General features: G+C 41.5%; 1 protein-coding gene and 1 long non-coding RNA gene across 8 annotated transcripts in view; one reads left to right on the top strand and one right to left on the bottom strand.

Annotated features, from left to right (window-relative positions):
- Positions 1 to 25,258, bottom strand: part of nAChRalpha6 (nicotinic Acetylcholine Receptor alpha6) — a 92,934-nt gene that overhangs the window by 53,072 nt on the left and 14,604 nt on the right. For all 7 annotated transcript variants that reach the window (NM_135472.6, NM_205953.3, NM_001201835.3 and 4 more), the window contains one exon: positions 23,144 to 24,132. In NM_135472.6, the coding sequence (NP_609316.4) occupies positions 23,144 to 23,210 (67 nt within the window). In that variant the 5' untranslated portion in view covers positions 23,211 to 24,132. The remainder of the gene's footprint in view (positions 1 to 23,143; positions 24,133 to 25,258) is intronic.
- lncRNA:CR43766 (long non-coding RNA:CR43766) lies at positions 1,812 to 2,681 on the top strand. Its single transcript, NR_073750.2, has 2 exons — positions 1,812 to 1,988; positions 2,048 to 2,681. It is a non-coding gene; the product is annotated as a long non-coding RNA:CR43766 (long non-coding RNA).

A 25,258-nucleotide genomic window follows, 5' to 3' on the forward strand; every position in this document is an offset into this window, starting at 1 on the left:
GATTTATGCGTGTGTGCGTATCTCTGTGTGCAATAAAATGTCTTGTCAACGTTTCATAACTCACTTTGTATGCCTCCGCTTCTCGCAGGACATCCCACCACCAACTCCTGCTCCACCTTTTCCTCCTTCTGTTTGTGCATGACCAACACAATGGCGAATGGGCCAGACTTTTGCGCTGGTATGAGTGCACGTGCGTTGGTGAGTGTGTGTGTGTGTGTGTGAATGGCGGTAAACAGACACGCACAACACTCTCAGTCGTGTCTGATTGTCTGTTTGCCATCCTCTTTCTCACTCATTTGTTACTGCAAATGTACAGCGTGTTGTAATAAAGCATTTTTCATATAGTTTCGCACCGATAATATTGCCTGCGACTCTCATCGCGTTCACCATAATACAGAGATAATGATAATGTTGATGATGACTCTGGCTTTGTAGATGATAAATAACTCGATTCTGAGTAGTCAGAATAAGGATATGTGTCAATCAAAGGCATTCCAAATATGTATTAGATGATAGCAGTGCATGTATTCCAATTCGATTTCAAATTGAACTCAGTGCCATTTCAGCTGAAGGAAATAAGAAATTGATTTTTGGAAACACTTCCATTTCCTTCCGTTGAGCGCTTTCAAATTAGCTTCAACTTTGTGTGTTTTCAATTATTTCAAGTACCCAAGAGGCAAGGCAAAAAAAAAGGAAAAAAAAGAAGAGCAGAATAAAACTGGAGACAGGGAGGAAATCGACACAATTGATTAAATTTTACTGCCGTCAGAGGAGCTTGCCTTGCTTTGTGCCCCGATTTCGGCCATAACTTTTTACCTTTCACCATGTTTTGCTATTTTCCGGTCCCCCATTTCGTCCTGTTTCGGTGTCTTGTTTTATGCTTTGTTGCATGTAATTTTACACCGAACACCATCAAATGGCAATTTTTACGTTTATCTCAAATGACATTTATGTTTCCCAATGGTTACTTTTTATATCAAATTGAAATTGCACAAACAAACACTTTTGGCCATCTCCGAACCTCTCGCCTCCACAATGTTCTTACGATCCTTGTTTTCCATTTTGGGAGGGGGTTTGAATCCGAGAGACGGCAATGGCAAAGTGAATTTTTAATGGCATTTTGATAAGTGTCTATGACAGTCTCTCTGTTTACCGAACATCCCGAATGAGTATGGTAAAAATGTTGATTAAAGTTGTCGACGGCAAAATCTCTGATTGTTTACCTTTTGCCGTTTCGAATGCAATTGGTATGGCAATAATCGTACGGAATTATGCAATGAATGCTGACATTTAGCCACCAGTGAAGGTATCGACGTATTATTTTGGAAAATATAAAGAGTAAATACAACAGATAATAAATACACTGCACCAAATGATAAATTTTCTATTTATAATATCTAACTATTAATCTTATAATTGCATATTTGAAAGCATTTATTTAAGAATTTCAAAGTACACAAGTGATTCACTTTTTATATGGCTTATTCATCGGCATTTCATTGTTCAGCCAACACACGGTCATAACGATATTTTCAGAGCACCACATAAATGCTATCAGATATTTCTTTACAGTAACTGTCAAACTGCTTTTTTATGCCACTAATAGAATGCAAATAACATTCTAACGGCTTTTGGTGGCAAGAACACAAAAAAAAAAAAACACCCGAACCAAATTGAAAACGTATTTCATTTTTTAGACGATTCGATGTAAGTGGTATGAATATATATATTCAAATAGATACATAGCATATACCAACATGGCAGTGCCATATATCATCTGGCATATTTGTACTTTCGAAAATAAATATAACCTAAGGCTGGCGACGGTCAACAATGCCGCAATGCAAACAATGTCACTTCAAAATGTCACACAAATCAACGGACGACCTCCACCCACCAAAGGATGGGCGATGTGCCATCGATCAAAGCGCATTCGCTTTGGGCCCAAAGCCAGAAACGCATTTGGTAGTTGGTACGTATATGTAGATGTACGTAAAAATATCATTCAATTGTCAGCACTATAAATGTGTGATCATAAATCATGCAGGCATACACGCAAACGAAGTGGAGGGAGCGTTTCAGGGAATATAACTAAAAATAATACAAAACAATAAAGGCAAACTGGAGTGGTAAAAAGGTAAGGCCAAAAGCAATAAGAAAGCGAAGGGCTAAAACGAAGGCGGTGGCGAAAACCTGCGAGATGCCTTCACTCCTTGGCGCCAACAAGGACGTCGCCAGGACCCATCCAGGAATCACACACATATACATATGTACTACACATATACGCACGCACGCCAGTATGCGTATGTTTGTGTGCGGTGAGTTAATAATTTATATATTTATGCCGCTGAATCGTAAAACGAAGTTGAAAAACCAAAGCCAAAACCAACAAAGGAATAATACAATAAAAAATACACATAATAAAAGAGCTGCGAATGGTGGAAGGAGCCGTGGCACACCAATCCCTCCATAAGCCACAACCCCATTTCAACCATTCTACCCTCTCTCTTCACTTTTCACTTTTCTTCTGAAAAACATAAGCATAAGAAATTGGCGACAGAAACCGAATCGAGTTTTCTTCACTCAGGAGTTTCCCACACCTCTGTGCCGGAATTTCAAGGTTTCAATGAAAGCATAAAAACCGCAATGGAATGTGACTTTTTTAAATCCATTATTAAGTCAAAGTCATTATTAAGTTGTTGGTAAATAGCTAAAAAAAAAAAATGTACAACATTTTGTGGCAAAATAAGTGCTTTAAGTTTGACAAAGAATTGAAAATAAAGTGTAAGAACTTAAGACTTTTTTGGCTTCCAACTGTTTCTTCAACATACTACTGCTTGTAAAAAGGGAAACCAAGGGAATTACTTAGCATTTTTAAATAAATTAGAGCAATTTCCCAGTACATCAAATTATTCAGGGTGCGCTCACCACAATTTGTATTCAGCTGCTCGCTGCCCGCTGACCTTTTCCCTTTCATGTGGATTCTGTGGCATTGGGGCAGTGGCAGTGCAGTGGCAAATGCAACACCGTGCAAGGCACTTACTCCCAAGCTCAATGCATAATTAATGTTGACACACACTGGAGGAGTGCAACGCCAAGGCTAATTTGGCGTAGGCGCATACATTTGGCGCAAAAATCACCTTGAAGGACTCGCGAGGACTCGAGTACGAGATGGCCAACTAAGAGATGAAGCTTCCATTGTTTTAAGGCAACTTTCTAATTGCCACTTTAGCTGGCAACACGAGGCGGTGCGAGGATGTGCATGTTTAGATGCTCATTCATTAAATACAAACTGCCAGCAGGCTGGAAAGGAGCAGCCGGCAACATCCTGGCCTCTTCATTCCTCGCCTCCGACGACAAAACAATGAAAGCAAACGGCATGGCAAAACAAGAACATCATCAACAAGGGGTTGGCAAAGTAGGATACAAAAGTGCAGAATTGTGAAAATCCCCGGCACGAAGGCGGTGATACTCTGTCAAGGATCCCGAAAGGATAATGGCCAGCCTGGCCATCTGTCAACAGCAATTTTAATCGAAATTATAATAATCTACTCCCCTTAATGCATGAGGTTACTCCCATCCCATTTACACACCGGAAGCGACCGAGTCCCAAGAGGAGTACGTGTGCAAAGTGCGAGAAGACACTTAAAAATTTCTCAAGTATACCTAACGGACATCATTTCGCATAACTCATTATATATGTACAACAACCTCACACATCATGCTGCCCCCCACCTCCCCTGACTCACAAATACAGGAATGTTTGCTCATATCTATTGTTTTCCGTAGTCTGCAGCTCTTCGCCTACCCACGGGCATTTCCCGCCCCTCGTCCTTCGTCCTTCCGCTGACAGCAGCGACGGGTTGTCGTTGTCCTTCCTGTGCTTTCCCCTGCAGCTACTACATCCAAACAACAACAAAAGGGAGCAACAACGAGAGCAGCAACAATTGCAACTAAATAGCCCACTGCTGCCGCTCATTGTTGTTTCTGTTTGTCTTTTCGGCCCAAGTTGCCAAAGTTGAGCGTGAACATTTTATTAACATATATATATATATATATATGTACCATACTACTACAGAAAAGCGGAGAGGTGGGCTGAGAATTTTTCATTTCGAAAATGCTTCAAACTAGCGAAATGCTCGCACTTAGCCGGGTCCAAGGGCAGCTTTATCATATTTTATGAGATGAGAGCGTGGGCGCGTGGCAGTGGGCGTGGCCTGCCTGCCTGCCTGCCTGACCTGAACCGGGCCAAAAGCTGAAGCACTTTCACTCTTACGCAAAAAGTTCAAGGACTTTTTAGCATTTATAAAGCAATTAAAATTTAAATGAACAATTTTCGGGCGCTTCGGACGCAAACAAATTGTGACATAAAAGTCGTAAAATATTTATGAATCATGTAAAGAACCCAGTTAAATAATTGTTGGCATTTCGTGCAAGTCTAGAGGTAGTGCAATTTTAGCCTCATGTCTCTCTGTCGCTCTGAAAACGTCAAGCAATTAGTTTAATGTGCACAAGTATCTGTTTGGCTTGAATAAGTAGCCAATATATTTTTATTGCAGCCACCTGATGAGTTAGCCCCTGGAGGTATGCAATCATTTGTGCACTTCCGGTTGCGCTCAAAAGAAGAATAAGCAACAAGTGGACAAACATGCTGAAGAGTTGTTGTGGGATTTATGCATGGGATTTTGAATTAATTTAATGCGTTTAGTTAGAAACGTATAACGTATGTGTGCGGACTCTGCTAACTTTTCACTTAAAACATTAAGAGTTTTTATTTGAATACAACTGTTCATTAATTAAGAATAGGATATAAAAACTTTCAAGTGCACATTAGCGCTAAGCATTCCAGTATTTTGTTACCGCTTTTCGTGCTCCAATAATACAATATGAAAATGTTGTGAACCGCACTACCGTTCTCCAAATACAAATTTATATGGTAATTTATCATGTACATAATCCAAATGGAATGAAAGTGAATGTGGTGGTACAGCTTTTGTATCGATTTCAAACGAACAGCGGATGTCCCTATTTCATTATAAAGTTTTGGCAGCATTTTGTTTTTAAATGCGAAACAATTATGATGAGGGTCCAGATCGAAACGGTTTGTTTTCAGCTTCGTTTTTGGGACTGAGCGCATTAACTTTACTGCCGACTTCCTCAGCTGCCGGGGCCATAAATTACTTGCCTCGGATAAATGCGAGCGGGGCATGCAACAAGCTCTCGAAAGTACGGCCCCTGATCAGCCCGCTTATAGCCAACTTGTTTGCTTGCAGCACGCGAGCATTAAAGTTAAATTGAAAATAAATATGGCCACGCAGCCATGGCAAACGATGAAAATGTCAATATCAACTATTCAGGTGGAATGTGTAGTGGTGTGCAGTGCACACATGTTGTGTGTTTGTTGGTTAAAAGAAAAACATTATATGTTATTTTAATCATTTTTTATAAAATACTATATGATTTATCCGAAACAAGTAATAGCCTGATTTTTACTTTAGTTTGTTTTAAAAGATTTTTTTCCAAGTGCCTGTGCCGCAGCTGTGTGTGTCTTTCGTTCAGACTTTACCCACCCAAAAAAAAAGTTATAAAAAACACTCCGAACCAACTATAAAGTATGCGCTTTATTCGCTCGAAACCTGTGTTGTCTCGTTTACTGTGACAACTTCGGCATTCGGGCGAAACAACAACTGCTACAACAATTATGGCCTTTTGTCGACATTTAGACTTAATTTAAATGCAGGACTAAGGCAGAGAACTGAAACCGAAATGAAAACAGGTAACAAAAGCCGTTCGACGTAACGTAGCGTAACGTAATGGCTGACAACAAAACCAGCGACACCACGAAATGTATATAATTTATGTGAATTTTATTTGTTGCTGCCACTGTTGTTGTTCCCGGGCACTCATACACACGCACGTACATACAGAAAAGTTGCTCATTTCGGCGTTTAAGTTTGGGACAAGGGCACGAGCTACATTCAATTGAGTTTCAGTTAGCCCGGGATAAGAACGCACACAAACAGATATGTACATGTACACGAAAGCTGGCTAACACACACACACACACACATCTACACCACATGTCGAGAAAAAAAAGTCAAACCGAAAGCTAAAATCGCAAGTGTCTTAGGCAGTTGTTGTTCTTGTTTAGCTTCAGCCTGGTGGATTGGGGTGCAACGGAAGTTTGGGGCACGGATGTCGGAGGTTAGTCTGCGTTTGGCAGCCAGGCAGCCATTTGCCATGAAATGATTTTCAAAAATGCGGCACCCAAGTTGCGAGAGGGTTGCTCAAGCAAATTAGCTTTCAATTAAAGCCCATGTACAAGGCACCAATTTACTTATCTTAATTTGCCAATCAATCAACTTTCTAACCGCGGGCGAACTTTCCTAAATTCTGACTTTTCCAAGTCCGCTTTTGAGTAATTCATTTAGTTGCAAGATTTTTGTAAAAGTAGCTTTATAGCTTGAACTTCTAAGAGATTAGCTGAATTAATGGATTCGCTTTAAGATTCTAATTAATATTAAAGCATTATTTTGACCAAACATTTCTGTTGAGTAAACTGTGCAGAACCGCACTAATTTATACTCTCGCAGTTGATTAGTCAACTTGTTTGCATGCTAGAATGAAAGTTATGTTTCTAAATTCCACTTCACTTCACTTGTTTAAGTTTAAAGCTATAAGGAACAAGACGATTACGATAACGACGCGATTAAAGGGTTGAACAAGACAAGGCTCATTGCCACATTGTTTCCGATTCAGGCAAACAAAAGCGTGCGTGCGTTAAATTGATTCTCGACCGCTCGCAAAAACCGAATCCAAACCAAAAGCCATTCTTAACCCAGCTGTGCTTCCTTGTCCAGCGTTCTTTTTCCCTTTTTATGACACGAAACGAGGCGAACTTAAAGCTCATTTCGATAGTGGAGCACCAGGATACACATGTGATGTGATGTGGGAGTCTGTACTTTGCAGCAGATCATCCCCTTTGTCACGGTTCCGTTTGCCGTTTCTCGTGGATAACCCGAGCCTTTTGTCCTGGCCACGAGTTGGGGCAGAATCCATTGTGTCGAGTGTGTCGCCCTCGATGAATATGAATCTTTCGCCTTTCGCCCGCCTTCGTCTTCATCTTTATAATCAACTAAAAGCCAAATAATCAAAAAGTCAACACAATACCCAAAAAGAATCCCCTGGCAAAGGGGTTAAGCACATTGTTTGTGAGTCGGTGAGTCGGTGAGGGATTTTCTCGAAATGATTGAAATGATTGAAAGTTCTGGAAACCTCTCAAGATATTTCATATTCCTAACAATGGTCATTACATAATAACTATTAATTGCATCCCACTAGGGAGATAATAATGTTAATATACTTTATAGTAAATATCAAAACAAACGATATGCATTCAGAATGTTCTATAATATTGATTGAAATTGAAATTTAATATCATACCAAAAGATATGAATTCAGAAGTTCCTTTGCCTCTGATTATTATGATTATTAAGAGTTCAAATTGAAATTTAACACGGCTATAAACGCATTCATAATGACTAATCATCGATAAAAGGCATCCACATAAAAATTCTAGGATTCAGCTCCTTTTGAACCCAGCGAAGTAGTACAAGAAACGATTATCTACGGACTGACAGGATCATGAAGCTTGTCGCTTGTCACTTGGCAGGCGTTGGCTATAAAAATCAATGAACGCTCGCTTTTTGCCCCCAAATAGTTGGCAGCTGACAACAGAACACAGCGAAAAAAAAAGAATACATATATATATGTGTATGTACGTGTGTATAAATAAAACGGTGGCAAGATGTGAAGAATTTTTTAAAGCATTCTTGCGACCTTAGTGCCCTGTCTTTTTAGGCCATGTGTGTTTCTCAAGCGGACTGCTTGCATGTTAATGTGTGTGTGTTTTGTAGTAAACTTATAAAAATATCTAAATACAATAAGGCAGCGGGTGGCCAGGGGGCGTGGCTGGCGGACAGGCTTTCCACACAACACGTTGCCTACTTTTTGACATTTTCAACATGTGTCCAACGCCTCTTCGCCAACATGCCTCGCCATTCTTGTTTGTGTGGGTCGCTTTTTGTTTGCTGCTTTTTAGCGTTGACGTTTGCGTTGATTTTTGACAGCTGCCTTCACATACAGACGCAGGAAGGCAGAAACACACACACACTGGCACAGGGAAAAACAATAACAAAAACTTGTTACCAAAGTTAAGGCAGATTGCTTCTGCCTCATTCCTTCCGGTTCGCCCACTTTCTCTATCCGTCTCCGCTCAGTTATTGTTAGATGTGCATACTTTTTGCCCATATCTCTAAGGTTTATGTCAAGGTTCCCTTTTTTTATTACTTTCACATATAGAGGAGCGTGCGTGGGGACTCTTTTTAGAGCTCATACCTTGCGACCTGCTTCTTTTTTTTTTTACTTCCCTTCCGCCTTGTGCCGCAAATTGCAGTTTAAAGTTGACAGCGAAAGGATATGAGCACTTACCTGTAAGTAAAGTAAAGGTAAAACGAAAGCTGATTAAATACAAGGGCAAGTGAACTCTACTTTTGAGTGCATGTGTATGGATATGGGTATGTGTGCGTGTGTGTGAGTGTGTTCGAGTAATACAGTTAACATTTATGGGGCAATATCGCAGTGTGAATGGGCGAATGGAATGGCAGATAAAAAGACAGCGGCACAGAGGAGTCTACCAGATGGTTCACTTCCCAAATGGTAAATGCTCGATTATCCGGCAGAGCTCGGAAATCGGACATGGAGAATATGCTCATGCAATTGTCTGGAAAATAGCATTGCATCGTAGTTGGTAGGTCTCTACTCCTTTGCAAAAGGCAATATCTCTTAATTAAATTAGAAAAATAGTTGCAACAATCATAACTGTGTTCGAGTTTCTCAATTCAATTATTTATAAGTTTACATTTGAAATACAATTATTAAGCTTCTCATTTTTGCATTTTCCAATTATTGACTAGTTTTATAAAGTTTCATTAAAAGTTTAAATATTATAAACTAATAAATTATTCATTTTCTTTTTTTTTTTTTGATAACATAATTATAAGCATGTCTGAACCTCAAGGATTTTTCAAAAATTAACTATCCATATGCCAATTTTTGCAAAATAAATCTAACAAAATTTATTATTTATTGACTAATTTGAACAAAGTTCCTTTCAAAAATCGAAACATTATACGCTCGAATAAACGGCGTTCGATTCGATTACTTAGTTATTCAGTTTAAAAACGAAGCAGCACATCAGTGATTCCATTATTTATAAAACCTTTCAAATTATTGCCAATCGAGAGCTTGCCACACTTGGACTATCACATTACTTTGCATACCAAATTGCATTTGTCAACTGGTCGACTCTCAGTTGCTTGCCCCTTTACTGTGCAGTTGCAATCAATTAAATGGTAGCTATTTTAAGCCTGGTCAACAGAAGAATTGAAATTATATTCGATTTTCGGGGCAATCAAAGCACAATATGCAAATAAACTGAGAATATTTTTGGGGCGTCATTTAAATGCGTTTCACAATTGCTCTCTGTTTGTGCTGGCAAATTGGAAATACAAAAGCCACAGAGCATAGATTCGGATATGGGTATCTGTACCTGTATCTGTGTTAGTTTGCCAGTGCATAGATACACACGCATACACATAGATAGACCCGTAGAAAATGGAGCATGGAAAAACATTTAACGCTTGACTTAAATGCCGAACTGAGGAGACCAAACGAAATACAATAAAATGCGAAAATTCGACGCTTTCAAACGGCAATACAACAAGTCAAATATTGGTGCTGGCTAAGGGGTGGGACGATTCGGGGTGGGGGGTGCGTGAGGCCAGGGGGCGTGGCATTGTAAGCACACCCACTTGTATATATGTATGTATGTATATACCTTTGCACAGAGGCACCGAAAGCACAAAGACCTACGGAAAACGACAGCCAAAACCCCGAAAACTCGGAAAAAAGTGCACGCGCCGAACAAAACAAACAATTTGGCCCAAAAACTTGGCAAAAGCAATTGCAATTGCAAGATGGGTTTGGGATTGGGTTCGGTTTTTGGGGATGGAAAAGGAAATGTGGGGACTGGGATTGAGTGGTGCATGGCACCACAACAAAGTTGTTGACAATGGCAAACACGTTAACCAAAAACTTTGGCACAAAGATAAACGCAAATAAATTTGGCAACTTGTTCTCGTCTTACTCACAGTTTGTCTTGCTGTGGGTGCCTTAAGTTTTTGAATGCTGGAAAAATGCATTACAAAGCAAGGAGACCTTAACAGGCCCGCATGATCGTTGGCTTGGCAAATTCAAGCCCGCATTCAAATCACATAAATATTGTAAATTCCTTGGACTTTGATCGGCTATCGGCCATAAGCGATTTTCACGGTTTCAACCGAGATGCCAAGGGGAAATGAATAAATGGGTAGAAATCCGGATAAAGGAACCACAAATTGACATGCATTGAGCAGGACACTACGCCACCCAAATATCCAACCAATCCTGCCAAACCAGGAGCTTTATCGTCGTTCAGTTTTGTGTGTGTATATGTGTGTGTGTGTCGGGGAAAAAATATATATCTCTTGTGTATCTTGTATCTTTCAATCTCCGTTTGCTGTGCCGTGTTCCCGTGTATCTGTGTATCTGTATTTGTCCGACTGCTCGGCAATGTATCTTGCGAGTTGAGCAGAGATTTGCGACGCATGACACTCATAAGTAAAATGCCTTTGGACCGACTACGTGAATCGGAGCCACGAGCAGGACAGGAGCTGGGCAGGACCAAGGAGAAATCAAACCGAATGTATACCAGAGCTTACGGCCGGACAGCAGGCGTAAAACGAGCCGTACAAAGTGGCCGCCCGGAAAACGACACTGAGCGCAAATGGCACTGAAAATAAAATGGCCTTAAATCTAACAAATGATCAAATATCTAATCTCAATTATAATAATAAATCCCACATGTGCGCAAAAATATCTTGTTTCGATTTAAAATTTTATGTTGTAAAATAATACATTTTAAAACTAGTAAATAATTTGTAGAATTTTCTATGCACATCACAATGCTGTCTGCAAAGGATTATATTACAAGTAGTCATAGAAAAATCCCTGACGCAAAAATTGGACTCCGTTGTTGTCAGTGTACTGGAGCATAAATCGTTTTGCCATGTTCCTAGTCTCCCCCCTCTCAGCGTGTCCATTTCTGTATCTTAGCTCCGAAAACGGCAGCCACAACCGTTTTTCTAACATCTAACAAGTTGTCGATAGATTTTTTTCTGCTGAGACATGTCTCAAAAAGGACCAGCAAGAACTAAGCAATAACGAACTAAGCCAGCACAAAATCAAGTGCGGCAATGGATGCTGAATGGAAAATCTTAGGGAAAGGATAAAGTTTTTAAAAACCTTAAAAAAAAAAAAAAAATCAAACCACATGGTAATATGATTTAATAAATAGCAGCATTAAGTAATCAAAAATTTCGTAGCAGTTTTATAAATAAATACCAATCAGCTGTCATAAAAAATACATAAGTGTATCCCATCCCATCTTGTGTATCTTGACTTTAAACACATAATCAGGCTCTCCAAATCGTTGTCCCACTTTGGGCATCTTCAGAAACATATTGGCCACACTTGTTATTGACAGCTTTGTTGCCTCGACTTCGTTGTCCGCCATTGTCCATCTATGGCCCAAAACTACAAGGAATAGCCAAGAGCTGTCGCAACAGTCCGGCAGTTAGTCACCCATCTACAAAGGACCACACAACAAGGATGAAAGTGGAGGGCAGGGAAAACTCATGAGTGACAGGGCAATCGCTAAATCGTTGGAAAAAAGTGGAAAAATCTCCGAGGAAACGTTAAAGGATATTACGGCGCTAGTTAGGTTCAGATGCCAATAAGGCAAGTTTTTGGTCATTTTTATTGGCTGCGAAAGGCTGTCAGAAAATGCTGAAACCCATTGCCCGCAATATTCAACCCATTCGATCGGGCCACATATGCGTATACGTAATGCGGCGAGCGGCGAGGAAATGAAAAATGTAATTAAAAAAGTTTTTTTCGACCAAGTCTTTTGTCATGAGCTAAGGGGTTTTATTTCGGGTAACGAGAGCGGCAAATGGCATGGCTGTATTTCAGTGGCAAGTGAGCAAGCCTAAGTTGCAAGCCAGCAATTTGCAGGGGAGCTTCAGTCGGAGGCAGAGTGGCGCCCTTTAAATGCACGATGAGTGTCATTCAGTTGGTTGGGCATGTTGCAAGCTTTTTAGTTCCTCCCTACACAGACACACACACACACACAGACGCTTATACACACGGTGAGAGCGATTCATATGCATGTAAAAAGTGCTCATTAAAACATATCAACAAGCTTTATGACTGCTCTACCTCGTACCCTTTTTTGGTCCCCTTCATCTCATGTCGCCGTCATCGGCACCACCGACAGCAGTTAAATTCATTCATAAACTACGTGACAAAACGAACGGAAATGTAGGAGCGGAAATTGCCAACAAACACACAAACACGCACACAAGCAAAGGGGCCTTAACGCCTACCCACACACACACACACATACACACACGTATGCAGCTAGACATTGAGACTCTGACAGGGGGCGAAGTGGGCGTGGGCTGGGCCAAGTTGGGCGAAAAGTATTTTACCACACGCCGCCGCAGCGTTTCCCTGGCATATGAAACTATTATCAAAGGAATTACACAGGAAATACGCTGTCTTAAGAGTCCTTAAATTGAAGGGGTGTTTTAAAAGTTGCAAGGCATTGGAAATTGCATTATAAATAATATATGTTATATGTTATGTTTATTATTATTATATTATGCAAGTAAAAGATGCAAGTATTTATAATGCACTTATTAACTCCAAATAGCAAAGCACTATTCAGTAAGTACAAAAATAAATTTAAATGAATATTTATTTTTTGTATAGAGTATTCCTGATTCGATCTTTAGCATATTCGACAATTGTACCCAGTTTTTTATTTCCACTTTGTATACTGTCGAATCCAGTTTGCATGGGAGCTGCGAAAATGTCGAATTGCTGTTCCGCCTTCTACCTTCCTCCCACCACCACCCACTCACTGACTCTCTTGCAAATATTGCAAATATAAGACCCCCTTTTGCCGTTTTTCCAGCACCAGCCCCAAACATCACCAATCATATTACATTTGCAATATTTTCCTTCACTTTCGCTCGAAGTAAGTCATCAACTTGTGTGACGGATGCGTGGGAGATGGTAAAACTATCTTATAGGCAGGCGAAATCTCATAATATTGATGGTATTTCACCGTTGGGCATAGATAGGGAAACACAAAAGTAAAAGGGAAAACCCCAACCAGGTGGGCGTAGCACAGAACAAGAGTTTTACTCGCTGTCCTGATTGCAATTGAAATGGGATAGTGGAGAGGGTATAATTTTGTTTGTGCTTCAGCTTTTGACGACAAACAGTTGTGCGAACCTTTGCACGGAAACCCCGCCAAGAATATCAGTAAATAAAAATGCAATTTTCCACAGCTCGCTTAAGCTCGTCTGAGTCCTTCAAAGAACTAATTTTCCCAGCCATTAAATTCACGTTCTCTCTTTCTCTTCAACATTTTTTGCACACTCCGACGCTCTCTACTTTTAACCGACTTAAAAAAGAGCTTTTAGTTGTAAGCTAACAAACTAACGGTAAGCGCAGTTGCAACGGCAGCTGTAACTGTAAAAGTGAATGTAACTGTCATTGGCCCGACTGAAGGACACTGAATGGATAAGGAGCGAGAGTGCAACAGATAGACACACTTAAAATAGCAAACAACCCAATGGGGCAGGCTCTTTTAGTTGACCCAATTCGACCTTGACCCATTTTCCCATGCCATTCATTCGACCACCGGGGGGGGGAGGGTTGAACTACTATAATTAAATGTTAATTAGCAGAACCCCGCCACTTTTTGTTCAGCTCGCAGCCATTTGAAGTCCCTCCACTTGTCCGCGAATCCCCTCAAGCATTGCGCTTCCATTCCATTCGATTCGATTCCGCAGGCCCATTCATCTCATCGTAGATTACAATCAATTCCAATCTGTCAATATCGTTTCACCTGCCCCACGTTTATTCCACACGCACAGCATGCAGACACAGTGCACCACCCACAGGCGCCCACTGTTGGCCAAATCCCACACCCACACCCATCCTTGGACATTGGAGGTTTCTCCGATCCGTGACGATAAATGTCAAAGTCAATGCGGTTAGGGCGGAATATTCTCTTCGTTTCCAACTACTTGTTCAGCGTTCAAGTTAAGGTCCCATCGCCATGGTAACGTACAGTGGAACAACAATTTATTGAACTAGAGCATATGTTATGATTTTCTATTTGAAATACTTTATTTATAATTATTAATCATGGGATTTTTGATTAAATTTTTTTTTTAAAAACTTTCAATTGCATCGAGATGATCATACCGAAGCTTGACTGTATGCAAATTATTTAAATGGGTCAACTCAATTTGTCTCACTTCGCCTGCCACCCCATTTCCCCATTTATCCCCAATTACCGACCTCAGCTTTTTTCGTTAAATAATCGAAACGATAAATTGTACACACACAATAAAATGCTTGCAATTCAATAAAGTTCACAATTTTACAGGACACCACACATTCGGGGCGTGGCATTGACATGCCATACGAGGCATGTAGCATGTAGCGCATAGCTTGTAACTGTAACTTGTTGCTATTCCCAGCCAGAGCGAGACAGGGCACGAGTGGGACATGCATAAACATGATTTTATGTGCACACAACACGACAATAAAAATCACGCATGAATTTCATGGATCCCCAAACTCACAGCCCCTTCGTTTTGCCCCCTCCACGTGTCACTTGCATAAGCAACTACGAGGCATAGAGATAGAGAAAGAGCTAGAGCGAGAGAGAGGGAGCGAGGAGTCGAATAAAAAGGTCGCCGTGAGAGTACAAAAAACCTCAACACGAGTAAAACAAAACGTAATTACAACAAGGACTTTTCAACAGCAGCATTTTGCACATTGCAACAGCTTTGTTTAGTGAAAGAGAGAGAGAGGGGAAAGAAGGTGAAAACAACAATGCCACGTATGTGAAATGCAACAATGTGCCACGCACGTATGTATGTGTGCGTGTGAGAGTGAAAGTGAAGGTTAGTCACACTGGAAAAAACTGGGGACATTCAAATGCACATAATTTATAAATAGGCGGCGTTTTAAATCAAACATTTTTATGAAAAGAAACCATTATAAACGTGTTTAAGATATAACATGTATTTTTAGAGATTAAAATCGATAAACAATTTTGAATGCTTTAGTCTGTTCTTTTGCATTAACATAGGTGTTTTTTAAATTAAAATACACCTTGTGTTTTCTCGATGGATCTTCTATACATTTTGCTTTTGGGGGCTTAGCCGGGCCAAAACCGAAACGAACGAGAAGAGCAGCCCAGGGGGGAGCAGGGAAAACTGGATAGTGAATAGTGGGCGGTGGGTGGTGGGATTAAGGACGGTCTACACTTGAGCTTTATTGCATACATTAAGGGACCAAGGTGCGCCGCAGAGCAACACATGCATGCAGCGCGTGTTGAAATGCGTGTGTGGGTGAGATTCTGTGTGGACTCACTGTTCCTACGTCTATTTTCCTAATGGACAATGTCGCTATCTATTGCCACGAAGAAGTACACAAAGGCAGAACAGTAGAGCAGCAGCGCAGACCCACATATCTCAGTGGAAAACTATAAATCAAGCCACAAATCCAGACAGCGGGCGCAGAATAGTGCAAAACATATACAATGTTCAAATTATATACCATAAGGCTGGAAGACTGATGGCCAAAGTCAGGAGCAGGCAGCTCGTTTGTTAAGATGTGACACAGTTTGGAGAAAGAAGTGCGATAAAATGAACGTTAGAATGAAAGAAAAATAAACTAACTGAAAAAAAAACAAATTAAAGGGATAAATATTAAGTATATATAAAGCCTTTTTTGAGTCCTGATTATCATATATACAGATAACAAAACGAAAAAGTAATTGATATATATATATATATATATATATATATATATGATATAAAGATAGATATCCCTACATCTGGTGGAGGGGATACAACTTAACAATGGACTCCTATCTGCATATTTTTAAATATGTACTGCTCAGCTGGTGCCCGATATCACTTACTGCCTTGGCGGCCATTTATTTCGGAGATGAGCGAGGTAGAGAACCCATCCTGAATCCTTGCAGGCTCCCACATGAATGCCAAGTAGGCGTCATGGCGGAGGAACAATGCAACCTGAGGCAGGGCACATTCTGGGGGGTGCTCATTGTTTGGCACTTAGTCAGGACGATGTCGGCAGCAGAGGCTCCTGCTTCTGCTCCTGCTCCTGCTCCTGCTCGTGCATCTGCGCTGCCACGTCAATGTCGATTAGATGATGCTCCTCTAAGCTGACGGCAAACCCCGCCTGACTAACGAGCGGCTGATGCGACAAGCGCCATTTGGCTTTTAGCTGTGTCGGTAGGGCGAAGGATGAAGTGCGGCGGGGCTGCTAACTGCTGGATGCACCTGCAATAACAACCTGAGGACACGGCCAACGATGAGATGGCGTCGACATCCTTGACATGCTTGCGGGATGCCATGACAATTGTGCCACGAATCTCGGCCTTTATCGTTGTCGACTATGTGCCCCGCAACCGTCACAATACCCAAAATTTTCCCAATCTATGCACAGCGAGAAACTGCTACTAATTCAAAAGGTTTGGCTAAAAATCAAATTTGCAAATATGATCCCAGATAAATCTTCTTGCTCGAAATAAAAAAAAGCCAAATGCAGCATTGATTTTTCTTAAAATTTTACAATGACTTTCGCTCAGTGCATTTGTGTCTTTCCTAATTAATAGACCACCGTTTTGATCTCAATAGTTCCTCTGTGCCGCAACACAGTTAAGCACTTTATGGCATCGGCTTGCATCTGTTGACAGGCGTGTGTGTGAGAATGGGAAATGGATTTTGGGCGCACTTCCTGCGCCTTTCTATCACGCCTCCATTTACTGCAGACAGGACTCGCATCAAAAATTCAACTGTCTGTCAATTATGGGTTAAAAAAGAAAATACACACTTGATGCTGTCTGACAACGAGGACACACAGATACATATGAATATTTTCATATGTATGGGCAGGATAATTGGTACATGTGTATATGTAGAGAGATAAATCTATTGAATGAAACTGGCTGCGACTTGGACTTTGAGTGAAAGAGCCAGGCACCCCCCACGCAATCGCTTTCCCTTTCTCTCTCTCACATTCCGTCTCTCTCTCTCTCTCTCTCTGTCGGGAGTTTTCCGCTCTCGCATTTTCCAGGAATTGAGTGGAAAAAGAAACGGGAACAAACATGCGCATCCCCGAATATCCTTGAAATTGCGAGTCTCGATTCCAGATTTTAATTCATTATGCTCCGGAATAACTCAACTCAATGTCAGTTTGGCAAGGGAGGAGTCCAGCGAAAAGGGATTTTTGAACCAACGGCAGGACTCACCTGGTTGTTCCCACCCACTACCACCGCCCACACCCATGGAAAACTCAGATCACGTTGCTAATGTCACCATGGAGACAACGGCTGCTGAAAACTGGGAAACCTGGGGATCCTGGGCGCCCTAGCGTAGGCTATGCAAATATCTCGACGAACAACAAAGTAAAATTCGCTCTGGGCCAGCCAACTTCCATAACCCCCCCCCCCCCCCCCATGGACCCTTCGCACACAAACCAGGAAAATTTGCATGTTTTTCTTTCTGTTCTGTCTGTTTTCCCGACAGACTTTGGCCGCTCCTGCCGGCGGGTTGGCAACTAGAGAGAAGCTCGCCCAGCCAAGTCAGTCAATTGGGCTCCACGTTCCCTACTCCATGACCCCTGACCCTTGACTCCCATATATATTCCCATTCACTTTCATTTTGGCCGCCGTTTCGCCCCAGAGGCGCACGCAGCGGTGCATTTTGGGGCTTAAGCTTCCGCTGAAGGATGTTTGAAAAAATGCATATTCCTGGGCACGGAAACCATTATTGCGTTTAGCCATGTTTTGTTTTTGAATAAATTTCAGCCGAAGACTAAGGGAAGTAGTTAAAAAAAAGTGACATCAAATCGTTTCTAGCTGTCAATAAACTTGGCAGATCGCTGATTCGCATTTTTGAAGTTAAGCGATAATTTAAGTATTTGATTATATCTTTAAAGCCCCCTTTGTGACAAACTTACGCCTACGCCACTGTTTTGCATACATTACGCTGTTCGCGGGGGCGTGAAATAATAGGTGGATGGGGCAAGGGGGAAGGGAGGGGGTGGCTTCGAACGTCGAGCCTTCGGGTGGCCTGTTTGTAATTCGCTTTGCAGTCGCCATGGGCACAATTATTTTTTACCTTTTATGGGGGCATCGTGCGAACGGCGGCGCCCCATCAAAACGCCCAGACTTTCTCTTTTCTCGTTTTTTCTTTCATTTTTTTTTTTGTTTTTTGCATCGTTTAAACGCTTTTAGTGGAGAAAAGTATTGGAGCAGCGAGGCATTCAAGTGTCTGGCAAACAGCCGCGAAAAACTCTCGCCAGCGATTTTAATTTCGCCACCGCTGCTCTGCGGCAAGGAGATACACCAAAAGATACTTTAGTTGCCCCTCAGCGGATGGCGAACTATTTCCGGAATCATACCCATCAGCATTACGGTTGCCTTTTTCGGCTCAAAACAGCTAGTTTGGCATAATCCGATTATTGCCAAATTAGTTGATTCATTTCGTAGCTTGAATATATTTATGAGATATTAAATAAGTCTACGCTTTGTGTGTACCATTGAAAAACTATTAAATGATGCTCTGAAATGAACCCATAAATAGACAAACAAGCAGTTTATCTGCAAATAAGAAGTATGCCAAATTTACGGCCAGTTGTTAAAAAAAAAATCAATAAAGGCAGTTAAAAATGTTCCAAAAGTAGTGTGTATGCTAATAAAAGTTTGTGAATAAAAATACAAGCGAGGCAAGCAAGCCTGTTAAAATAAAATAAGGCCCACTCCAAAGATTAAAAACGTGATTCGAAAACATATTTCGATTGTGAAAAGAGACAACAGCTGATATTGAAATTAAGTAAGGAATTTTCCCGTTATCACACAGTCGTTGGAATCCAATACACGGTCGTAACGGGAATGGAATGGAAATTCCCGCGTGGAATTGCCAGCTGAGTTATGCTAAGGTGCGTCCTCATCCTTCCGTACTCCTGCCTTCCGGCCGTTCGTCCTTTTTAAGTCCTCTCCTGCTACTTGTTTCCTTTTTATGACATTTTCAAGTAAGTCACCGCGCGCAGCTTGCAAGTCTGGAAAAAAAAAACCCTCCCCCTCGCCATTTCATCTTCCTGTCTTCCCACCATCAACTTCCCACGACTTTATACTTCTTTTTTTTACTTTCCTTTTTGTTTTTGTAATTGAATGCGCTAAGTTACAGCGAATTTATGCTTATCAAGTTTTGTTTCTGCTCAGCTTCGATCCCCTGCCGCCGATATTATCTACCCAACGGTTTTCCGCGTGGCCCACGAGTGCTGTTTACGGTTATTTAGGCGCAGGCACTAAGTTCCCTGGCTGCTCTCGTATTTTTTTACGATTCCAATGGGGTGGAAGGGGCGGCGGAGATGCCGGGATTGGCGGTATAAAAAATACTTATTTGCAAACTTTTGTGGCGGCACCGCTGACTCATTCAAGGATGACAATGAGGAGCAACCGGATCCGGCAGTGGGCGAAGCTGTTGCCTACAGGTGCCCCACAAGCGGGATTTGTGCCAGACTCACCCACCAAGGCGATGGGTTCGTGAGTCACGAGTGCACTGCGCGAAATATATGGACATTTAGGTACACAGTATATATATATATCTACGATTCCACCTCTAATCCACCAGAAGGAAGCCATAAGCGGAGCAAGGTTAGTCCATCGATGGCGCCACGGAAGTGCAGAGCGCGTAACTGAAACTTGTTTTCCTTGCACTGCAACTTGCATCGCTTTTGTCCTGCCTAACCAGATACCACAGATACAAATACATATACGGTTGCAGATACACATACTATTTGAGTTATAGATACAGCTACAACCTTGAAAGTTTTATACCGCGCGCGGTGAGCGGGTAACAATTGAAACCGGAAGCCCTAACCAGAACCAAAGTCACAGTCAGATTCAGATTCAAATTCAAATTCAAATTCAGAGTCACAGTCAGAAGGGGAAGTCTGGTTTCGAGTCTGAGTTATCCGATTTACCTGACAGAACTGAGAAGAGAAGGGAACAGAGATGGTGGCAAGTTTGTAAGTTGGCTTAGGAGAATGCCAATGGAAGATGAAAGAAGTTTCCTCATTGCCAGAAGTTCTGCGGCAGTTCTCAGGATATTAACAGGGATATTAACAAAGACATTGTGGCCGACTAATGCCACAGTCTCACAGGACCATGAAGAACGGAGTGAAATGGGCGCAAAGCCTGAGCAATTTCAAGCTAAAATTGCTCGTCCAAGCTTTGCCACGCAAATCCTACAGAAATTTATTTCATTTAAATGTACGAAAATGCGTAAATGTCTTAAAATAAAATATATGACCGTCCATATATATGGCCCAGGAATGGCTGACAGTGTCAAGGTGCTGCTGGTCCTGGTGCTGCAGACCAGACTTCGAATTTCCGCACAATTTATGCGTTTGCCAACTGGCAGCCGAAAAGCACCGAAAGCAATAAGGCTGAATGTTGAAAAATTGCGTATTTCGGTCCCTGTTCGTCGCTCGGCAATTTTCAACTGCTGATTTTCCAATCAGTGCACACTCTGGATATCAGCTTATTGAAAATATTTGTCTTTGGCCGAACAATCTCGTCTCCCAATCCCACGAACAGCGAACAGTAAACTGCCGTCTTCATTAGTCTCTGTCGGAGTATCTCAAACGAAATCGGGAATGTGGGCTGATGGCAGTTGAGTGGGGTGGACGAATAAAGCACAGATATCGCAAAAGTCAAAGATGTTTTCCCACCCCCTCCCTCCACAAACCATCGCCATGATGCTTAAGTAATAACTTTTCGGGGCAAAGAAGACAATGGTCCTTCAAAGGGATACCACCGAACACAAGAGTGCGGAAAATGGAAGAGGTTGCCGGAGGTCGGTGGCGAGTTTCATCCGTTTTTAATGGCCTGCAACAGGAAGCAATCAAAAGCTGAAATCAACAGAGCTTCATCTATTGCGATGTCTTTTCAAAAACACATAATATGCTGCTTATTCGAAATATTTTGTATATTTCACATGGACTTAGAAGAGCTCATACGACTGGAAAATTGTTCTTATCGTCAGCAAACTAAAAGCCACTCAAGTGTTAAGGCTTTCTAATTGAAGGGAAAATGTTTCTTAATAAACTTTGGCAACAATCTGCCAAAAATAGCACTAGGGGTTTAAAAAACATTTTGAGAATTGATGAGATTATAATAACACATTTTGTATTAAATTCTTAAGATTTATTCAACTTCGAATTCAAGCAACCAAACTACCAAAACTGTAAAAGAGCTTTTAGAAACTTTAGAAAAATTTGGAAAGCAAGTGCAATAGAAATCGAGTTTCTTGTGATGTGTATTCAAAAATTCTTCATAACCGTGCATTCAGAACGCTGTGGCAGTGGAGCACTTGAAGCAAACAACGTGAATTAAGTTGAATCGCGACGACCCGAGCCGCACGATGTTATTTTTGTCAAAAGGGGCACATGAGACTTCATCGGACCGAGGAGCCAAAAAGACGAGAAAAAAAACAAACACTAAAACACAGACTTCTCAACTCTCGATGCAACTTAAAAAAGAAAAAAAAAAAGAAGAAGACAGATATTGTGTATAACATTTGGGAAGAGCGGGTGAGGGCTTTGTTTTCCCAGTTCTGCACTCTTTTGGTGTGTATTTTCCAGCGAGTGCTCGAGTGACTCCGGGGAAAAGATGGTGGATTTGAAGTGCGGCCTCCTGGGGGCTTCTCTGCATGACAATTCTATTTTTTTTCTTGCCTCTACTTGAATATTTGTCTCTTTGCTGCTCCACGCCCCGCTTTTCTGGCAATTGCGGAGCTCAGCGAGCAGTGAAAACTAAAAATATGGCCAAGTTTGGCTCAGGGCGATCTCCATGTGAATTTATGGTCCGCTGCCTGGGAATTTCCCGCATGTACGGAATACACACACAGATACCACACAATAGATATAACCATGGATGTAGCCGAGTGTTTCTTTTGAGTAGGAGGTAGGTAGCTGGTAGGTGGTTGGTTGGCTTTTATTTTTACATTCCGCTGCCATTTCTTGGCCTGCTTAAAGCGCCGTGAAAACGCTAGCAAGGAAATTGAAAAATCGGATGCGGAATTGAATAATGTGTCGGATGGGCAAATGGGCGAATGGGCGGTTTTATATGCCGGGCGCCATTCAGTTTGCAAGGCCACGCAGTGTCACCTTGCCACAAGATTTATGCGCGCGGCGTAAGTGGAAGAAGGTCGATGGAGTGGAGTGGCATGGAGTCGTGGCAGATTTCGCATTTGAAATTGATAGTACGACATGAGTGGGATTTGTTCGAGTTTCGCCGCTCTCAGCGAAATGCGAAAAAATCTCGAGCACTTGTTAACGCAAATGTTAGTCTGTGGTAAGGAGAGACGTTCAACAATTGCCAGAGTCAACAGTATAAAATGGGGTAATCAGATTTTGAGACCAGAGATAGGTTTTGACCTTTCACATCATAGACTTTTGAGCTTGAATATCAAATATATTATTATAGAAAGTAACTACAAAGTTAAAAGGTACGCATTTAATGTCTAAATATTCCAAGGTTTTCTCTTTCTAGATTGCAATTAGTTTAATGAAAGGAAATGCTCAAAATGTTTTCTTTTCAAAAACTGCAAAGGTTTCCTTTTTTTATATAAGACCATTTGCCCCTTAAGCATAAACCAAGTTTAACCGCATGCTTTAATATTTACAATTATTTAATTAGTGCCCACCTAAGCAAACTGGGTGCCCAAAAAGGGAAAGTTGTTGGCCAAGGTAAATGGCGCTGGAGGACAAACAAAGACGGCACCCCGAATTCACATTGTGATGGGAACGATGGAGCCAGAGCCAGAGCCCGGGTGAATAGTTGTCTTGGAGCACTCACCTTTAATTATCGCCAGAAAGATCAACAGGACAAACAGCGACAGCGACGCTGGCAGCGGGGAGTCCATGTCCTTGGCTTGTTTGTATCGCGTGGCTCTCGGGTTGAATGGCTACCCCGCCCCGGCTGCACCTTCTGCTCGTGGTCCTGGTCCTCCGCCCGATCCGTCGCCTCCTTTCACAGTGGGCGTTGGTGTGGTTGAGCTGCCTCTTGAAGTGGTTGGCCGTCCCCGCCTCGTCACCTTGGCTAAATAGTTGGCCAGGGCAACAGCGCCCGGTGCTCCCAACTGGCGATGATTAGCACAATACACCGAGACAATGCGCCGCCTTGTGGGTCAGAGTTCAACAATGGTCGACGATGGTCTCCCAGAAGTACGTACTCCTTGTACCACACCTTCTCAGTGCAATGCAGCAGATTTCATGGGACGCTTTAAACTATCTACAAAGAAACTAGAATCTCTCAATTTGATTCTTTTCTTGTTTTTTTTTTTTTTCTTATTTGTGGAAGCGCCTTTGATTATTATTTTATTCTGGTATTTTTCGAGCAAATATTTGGCACGCGCTTTCCGTCGACTTTCTTCGGATTTTGCTGCGGTTGTGGTTGTGGCTCTGCTTCCTCTTCCACTTTGGTTCCGCGTTGCAGATTTAATTTCCGGTTTTCGTCTGGTCACAGATATTTTTTTTTTTTGCAGAATTTCGTTTTTATTTGACTAATTCTCTTTCGCGTGCTCTTCGGTTTTTCCTTTGCGTTTTTCCTTTGAAATAATTTACATAATTTGCACTTTTTCTGGGTAGCTTATATGGTTTTCATTTTCTATTTGAGTTTGTTTTTGTTTTTTTTTTTTTTGATTTATTTGGTTTTGTTTTTGTTGGATTTTGAGAAACCTTAGGTAGCAGTTGTTGTTTTTCTGGTTGATTTTATTTTTGTTTGTTGATCCTTATATTTTGTAGTACAGCTTAGTATCGTTGTTTCGTTCAGTTGTAAGATGTTAGCTGTTGGAATAGAAAAAAAAAAACAAAATGTGTTTCAAAGAGTTTTACTTAAGTACGGAGTTTAAATATATACAATGGTATTTAGTTCGCTTTCATGTGCTGAAGCCAAGTTCTAAGTCCCCTTTCAATTGATGAAGATACCCCTTTTCTCATTAAACGCGACTTGCGCTAACCCCCTTTGGACGTAATCTCTTCTGCCTTTCAGGTTTCGCTATACACACAATCCTGGCTCAGTTAAGTCCTTTGATATCAGATCCCTTGCCACAACTTAGCGAAGCGAACTGCTTACCGCAAAGCAGAGGACCACAAAGGACAAATACCTGAAAATCAGACTGAAACAAAAAAAAGCTTAGCTAAGTTAATGTTTAATTAAAAAAAATATACACTGTGGCACTCATTAGGGGTTTTTCTAACCCATTTCCAGTGTGGGACGACATGCAGCTGCTCCGTCACCTCGGAGACCTCCGATAAACCCGCCAAAAACCACCAAACCACTGAGCCACTGAGCCACCCATTGCGAGCCCAGGCATTGATTAGTTTTTGTTTTCGGTCAACAAACTTGAGTAAATTAAAACAATGAATTTGCGTAAAAACGCGAGTTGAACAAAAACAAGAAGAGAGAAACCGAAGCAGAAAAATAACAAAAGCAGGCGATGCGCAAATTAAAACACTGGCTACTGGGTTTCCAGGCGAGCATCGGAAGAGGGCAGAAGCGGGGTAGGTGGGGGGGTGGGCGGATGTATCGAAGGGCGAGGCTGTTGGGGGCGTGGCAGGGCATTGGGCCGAGAAATGCAGTAATTGAAATACATGTGGCGATGGCGGCATCGAGGCTGCGTGTGGCATGAGCTGCTATGCCGCGATGCCGCAAAAAAAAAAACGAAAAATAAATAAGAACGTAGAATCAGAGCACCACTTTATACCCCTTAGGGCACTGCTACATTAAATAATTTGTTATGAATTTAATAATTAGAATAAATCAATATTTAAGTGATTTGCTAGGTTAGTTTAAAATATTTGAGTCTTAAAGTTGGAAGTGAAAAATTAATCGAGAGTTTTTCGAAATTGTTGCCTAGTTTTAGACAGCTTATTTCGAAACTGCAGTTACTAAGCGGCAAACTATAAAATC

This window comes from Drosophila melanogaster, chromosome 2L (genome assembly GCF_000001215.4).
Source record: "Drosophila melanogaster chromosome 2L".
In the NCBI taxonomy this organism is placed as follows: domain Eukaryota; kingdom Metazoa; phylum Arthropoda; class Insecta; order Diptera; family Drosophilidae; genus Drosophila; species Drosophila melanogaster.